General features: G+C 39.9%; 1 protein-coding gene across 1 annotated transcript; it reads left to right on the top strand.

Annotated features, from left to right (window-relative positions):
• Positions 1-334: 334 nt before the first annotated feature.
• six3a (SIX homeobox 3a) lies at positions 335-2,739 on the top strand. The gene is made up of 2 exons (XM_038975374.1): positions 335-1,026; positions 2,547-2,739. The coding sequence occupies exons 1-2, from the start codon at positions 335-337 to the stop codon at positions 2,737-2,739; spliced, it is 885 nt and encodes a 294-aa protein (XP_038831302.1).
• Positions 2,740-6,207: the final 3,468 nt, after the last annotated feature.

Consider the following 6,207-nt stretch of genomic DNA (forward strand, 5'->3'; position numbering starts at 1 on the left):
CTTCACGAGAGCCGTGCAGTGGGAGGGTGGTGTTGAGATTGGAGTTTGTGATAACCCCCCGTGCTTGCAACAGAAGTGGTGAAAGCCCAAGTCTACGTAGTGGCTAATGATTGGCACGCTTGACAGTGATTGGCAGGGCTGCCATGACAACCTCACAACGACACCAAGAAGACCAATAGAAAAGCGAAACAAAATGTTTCAATGCTACACTCACGGTGGATTTAGGGGGAGATATTATGAGGCTGGTGTCATTATAGGCGATAGCTATTGAATCATACAATCTTTACTCGTCGTTCTTTTTCTTGATAATTTTCTTTCTCTCTCAGGTCATTCCATGGTTTTCAGATCCCCTTTAGAGCTTTATCCCTCCCATTTCTTCCTGCCAAACTTCGCTGAGCGCCCTGTGCTCTTGGCGAGCAGCACTCCCAGCACCAGGTCTCCAGAAGACTTGTCAATGTTTGCGCTACCGACCCTCAACTTCTCTCCGGAGCAAGTGGCGAGCGTCTGCGAGACGCTGGAGGAAACCGGAGACATTGAACGGCTGGGACGATTCCTGTGGTCCCTGCCGGTGGCACCCGGAGCATGCGAGCAGATCAACAAGCATGAATCGATCCTGCGAGCTCGCGCAGTGGTTGCTTTCCACACCGGGAATTTCCGAGACCTGTACCACATCTTGGAGAACCACAAGTTTACCAAGGACTCCCACGGCAAACTGCAGGCCATGTGGCTGGAGGCACACTACCAGGAGGCCGAGAAGCTGCGCGGTCGCCCCTTAGGACCGGTTGACAAGTACAGGGTACGGAAGAAGTTCCCCCTGCCCAGGACCATCTGGGATGGCGAGCAGAAGACGCACTGTTTCAAAGAGAGGACGCGCGGTCTGTTAAGGGAGTGGTATCTTCAGGACCCATATCCAAATCCCAGCAAGAAAAGGGAACTGGCTCAAGCCACTGGACTCACTCCTACACAGGTCGGAAATTGGTTTAAAAACCGGAGACAACGAGACAGAGCCGCCGCAGCAAAAAACAGGTCAGTACGCTGTTAATTTGTCATAGCATATGCTACATAGCACCAAATAGGCTACAATAATTCCTATAATCGAAATGCAAATATACCATGTAAATGTTCAACTTCATCGTAGTAATACACAAGGTTATAGAGGGGTTACAAATGAGCAAGTTGGGTGTATAGTTAGGGGTGGGGAGGGAGCACGGCGACATTTTACTCTTTGATCTCACAGGCCTATGCAATCATTGCCTACCGAAAAAATATAACTATTATTGTTTTCCAAAATAATCCCCAAAATAGTATAATGCGTAAAACATTTTCGTGCGTAAAGCAAATCTTGTAGGCTTCAGGCAACGCTGGTATGCTAGTATCCCCGATAAGCAAAATGAAAACATCAAGGTAAGCGTTAGATAACAAAACAGGAAATACACACAAAGAAAATCATCAACCATGTACATTTGAATTTGTCCTACATTCCAGACAATAACGCAAATAATTATTAATAAGTCTGTTAAACTTTGAATACAGCATATTATGATGATACTACAACAGTGCACGTTTTCGATTATCATCTTGAATCCCAAAGAGAGTGTTGTTATCTTCAACAAGTGAACGTTTTTGTCTGGAAACATCACATACACTGCAGGGGTGGTATAGATATGGATCCCAAACAGGAAACAAAACACCTACGATCAAATACTGTAGGTTATTGGTTACTTGTTTAATCAAAATAATGTTATATGCCTATATATTCAAAGGTTGCACCTGTAAAAAGACAGTGTAGACTAAGATAGGCCTACAACCAAATAATAATGTTAAAACACACAAAAGGATGGGGTAGTATATATTAATATGAGTTCAGTTACCAATTTTACATTTTTATTCGTGGTGCTTTTTACACATAAGAAACGCATACATTAGGCTATAGACGTTTGGAAATGATTGATGCATAACACTCTTGATATAAATCAACATAAACATAAATACAAAATAATTATTCTAAAATGATGGCCTGTTTTGCAGCCATGTTTTCGTTTCACAGTGTGTAGCCCATTATTTATTTGCAATGCAATAATTTATTACAAATTGGTGAACTGAACAAGCCAACTGAATAAAAACGACAAGTTGGTGAAAACAGCTATATTTCTTCATCTGCATTTTCTCAGTGATAAAAGAGTACATCAGCGATTAATTCATTTAGTAAATCAAAACAAATCAGAAAAATGTAATCTTTCATTAATTTGGATAGGCCTGGGTATGACAAAATCTACTATAAAAGACAGTTCTCAAACTACATTGGCCATGATTTAAGTAGCTAACAACACGCCTGTTACTTTAACATAGACTGTTATATTTCTCCCACATTTAGTATTTGTATCTGCTTTGCTTTAGCCAATTCTTACCCCCATTATGTGTAGGCTACAGAGCTGCATTTGTTAAAGGCTTGTCAGCGAATGAATGACAAGCAGGCTGAACGCTATTTTGCGGAGCAACACTGTATTTAATTGCTATGTTATTTTCCCTTTCTTTATATTCTCCAGGCTTCAGCACCAGGGAATAGGACAGAACGGTATGCGGTCCCTTTCAGAATCCGGGTGCACTCCACGCAGCTCGGCGGAATCGCCGTCGACCGCGGCCAGTCCTACTACCAGCATCTCCAGTATGACAGAGCGAGTTGATACTGGAACGTCCATTCTTTCAGTAACATCCAGTGACTCCGAGTGCGACGTATGATATAAAAAAAGAGAAATATTTACAGGAAATATGGACCTGAAAAAAAAAACTATGAAATATCGGGATGAAAAAAGGACCAATTGATTTAAATATTTAAAAAAAAATATAAAAGCACGTCTTTTTTAAGCGCTTTCAATGGACCCACCAAGCCTTCCCCTACCCCCCACCACTACCTGCATGATGTTTTTGGTATCTGGGGAACATACCCTGTTCAATATTTCTACAAGGATAATCGAGAAGAGGGAATTACCAGAGGGTGTTTATCGCCTTTTCATCTCTGTTTTAGTCCAAGTGATGATGCCGCTCAGCCAAGATGCAATCCTGTTTTACTTTATGTTCATCAGACAATCATTTACGTCGTAAGCACCTTTTTACTATACACTTCTGTCACTGCCTGTGTGGGGTAGGCCTACATGGTCAAATGTGGAACCCAATCGTTATGACTGTATCAGATTTTTATTTTTATTTTAAGATTTTATATTGAATTATGTATATCTCAAATAATGCCATCATTCTCCCGCGGTCTGTAATATCCTATATGTGTAGATATGCTTGTACATAATATTGCTCTCCCATCTCCATCCTCTTTTCTATCCCTGTTCTTGACTTGGTGTTCCTATACATAAAATATTTGTCAAAACGTTAAAAAAAGTGCTCTAGGCGTTTCTTTCTTTTGTTTGTTTTGATAGACTACCTAACATGGGATAATGACGCGATATAAACGTGTTATCGGTCACATTTATGCAAAAGGTATATAATATAAACATTGGAATATTCTTCAACAATTCAAGTCCTATACTTCCCCGTGCATCACCTAAAGCGCTTATTATTCAATGTTCATTTCTTGCGTGTTTATGTTAATGTACATTTCTAAATCAAATACAGTATTCCATTTTCTTATATATTCTGCATTAAGTCTCTCTTTTAAGTGAGTGTTCATTATCCACCATCAAGCGTTTATGAGCATCTAGGCCTATGTTGAGGAGAAGTGGTTATGTTATGCTCATGCGAGCATAATGATTCTGATACACATGCTGTGGTCCTGTTAAGAAACTACACATAGGTTGTAGCCTACGATGTTAAAAAAAGTATTTTGCCCCTAAATATATATGCATGTGTTATGGTAAATGTCAACGTCATAGTCTCTTAAACGAGAGTCCAGTTTCCCCTTTTGTTTATGGTTGCAAGTGAATACAGAAATTAAGTAAACGCGCCATTAAATGGACTAATCATGGTGGACTCCTCCCCTGCCTCAATCTCTCATTGTGGGTCGGTGAAAGAGCCTTTCTTCACCCAGGGATGAGCATTCCCTACAGAAAAGCTTTCCCCGGGCGTTTTATCCTAAAATCAAAACCAATCGTAATAACCCTTATACTTACAAGGGAACTGAAAATAATTATTATGGTAGATTACTATTGTTCCTCGACAGAGTTCCCGTTCTCTAAAACCCTACCAACATGTTTTGTAGCTGTGAAAAATGAACGGTATAGTTTCAATGTAACTGTGAGGACAGGACGTCTCATTTGAAAGGAGAAAAAAGTAGGCCAGAGCATACCTCTGGGCTCAGGGAGGCTACAACTGTTTTACTCTGGGCTCAGGGAGGCTACAACTGTTTTACTCTGGGCTCAGGGAGGCTACAACTGTTTTACTCTGGGCTCAGGGAGGCTACAACTGTTTTACTCTGGGCTCAGGGAGGCTACAACGGTTTTACTCTATGTTGGTGGAATAATAACTAACTGCTCAATTCAACAGTTTAACATCATTAACTTTCAAGACACACAACAGAATGCGTGTACATGCATGCAGTGTATCAATTCTATTGGCATTGGAATTGACATATGTCGTTGACACTCGGGATATCTTAATGAGCTGCAATCCAAAAAAAAAGTATATGAAACATCTATTGAACATATCTTGAACATGTTGATCATTACCCTTAGTCCAACCAAAGGAGCTAAAGGACATTGACCTAAAGTGAAACGCATAAACGAACATGCTGATAAAGGAATACATTCCGCGGCCAAGATCCTCATTGCTTTGACATCGGAATGTCCGTAGACAAAAATATGGGTATTTTTTTCGACAATATTCCAACCCAGAATTTTCACATGGCAACAACTTAAACTAACTGCAAAGTTCACCAATAACCCACTTGTAAAACAATGTTACTCGCTTACTTAACTCGGCAACTGTGTGTGTGTTTATTTTCTTCTCACCTTAATTTAACCAAGTAGGCCAGTTGAGAACAAGTTCTCATTTACAACTGCGACCTGGCCAAGATAAAGCAAAGCAGTGCGACAAAAACAACAACACAGAGTTACACATTAACAAACGTACAGTCAATAACACAATAGAAAACAATAGAAAAATCTATGTACAGTGTGTGCAAATGTGTGTGTGTGTGTGTGTGTGTGTGTGTGTGTGTGTGTGTGTGTGTGTGTGTGTGTGTGTGTGTGTGTGTGTGTGTGTGTGTGTGTGTGTGTTACTGAGAAGCTGTCTCCATTTGATGGGCACGAATGCAAGGTCTCCTAAAATTGAGAAACGAGCATAATTCGAATTTTACACATAGGCTTAAACCCTTTAATGTAAAGTTCTCAAGGTCTTATTCGGTCTTATTCATGTGTCGCTACATCAGTTTTCACTGAGCATAGGCTACCTAGGCTACTCATATCGTTTTTTCTCGTCGTGAGATGAATAGCAAAAACAACCACTAAACATAGCCTAGTGCAATATCGATATATATTTTTTTTACTAGGCCCTAATGCAAACTAGGTGCAGAAAAACAAATATGAACTGATTAGAGTGCACTCATTGGGAGTTGTGGTTGTGGTAAATCTGCATTTAAGCCCGTTTTAACTGGTAAATCCATCTGCAGGAGAAAGATAGGGCCTATCACCCGCACCGGGCAGTGGAAACCATAGCTGATCTGTATCACCGCAGCAGACCCTCTCAGACCACATTAGTTTATTGGCGACGACAAGTCCCAGCCATGATTAAGATTACATTAATCGGAAACTGAAGAACATTTTTATCAATAAAAGGATATGGGGGATTAACTATAACGTAGATGTCCGCTATAACAATCATAGTAGGCCTAGGATAGAGCCTCAATGAAAGTGATTTGCATATTTTCCGATACTTAAAGCCGGAGCCGGACCATACGATTTGTAAAGATAATTTAAACGGAAGTTAAATAAATTGTATGTATTCTTTCTAAATTTAATCAGCAAATAAAACTTTGTAGTAGTAGCTTAACTAAGAATAACTTTAAACAAATAGTTTATGTATTAAAAAAAAAGTAAATGTACATTTTGCAGGTGGTTGACATTTTGCAGATGGCATTATCGGCCTATATATAACATAGGACATATATTACCTCTAACTATTAAGTAGATGAGGTAATTTGATTCATCAGGGATCATTACTGGTGCAGCGTTTTGTTCGTGATCTGTCAAGTCGAATATATAT

This window comes from Salvelinus namaycush, chromosome 35, assembly GCF_016432855.1.
Source record: "Salvelinus namaycush isolate Seneca chromosome 35, SaNama_1.0, whole genome shotgun sequence".
NCBI classification, from domain to species: Eukaryota; Metazoa; Chordata; class Actinopteri; order Salmoniformes; family Salmonidae; genus Salvelinus; species Salvelinus namaycush.

Coding starts and splice junctions, on each gene's coding strand:
- six3a (XM_038975374.1), top strand. CDS start 335: ATGGTTTTCAGATCCCCTTTAGAGCTTTATCCCTCCCATTTCTTCCTG. Junction 1,027..2,546: donor GCCGCCGCAGCAAAAAACAG/GTCAGTACGCTG, acceptor TATATTCTCCAG/GCTTCAGCACCAGGGAATAG.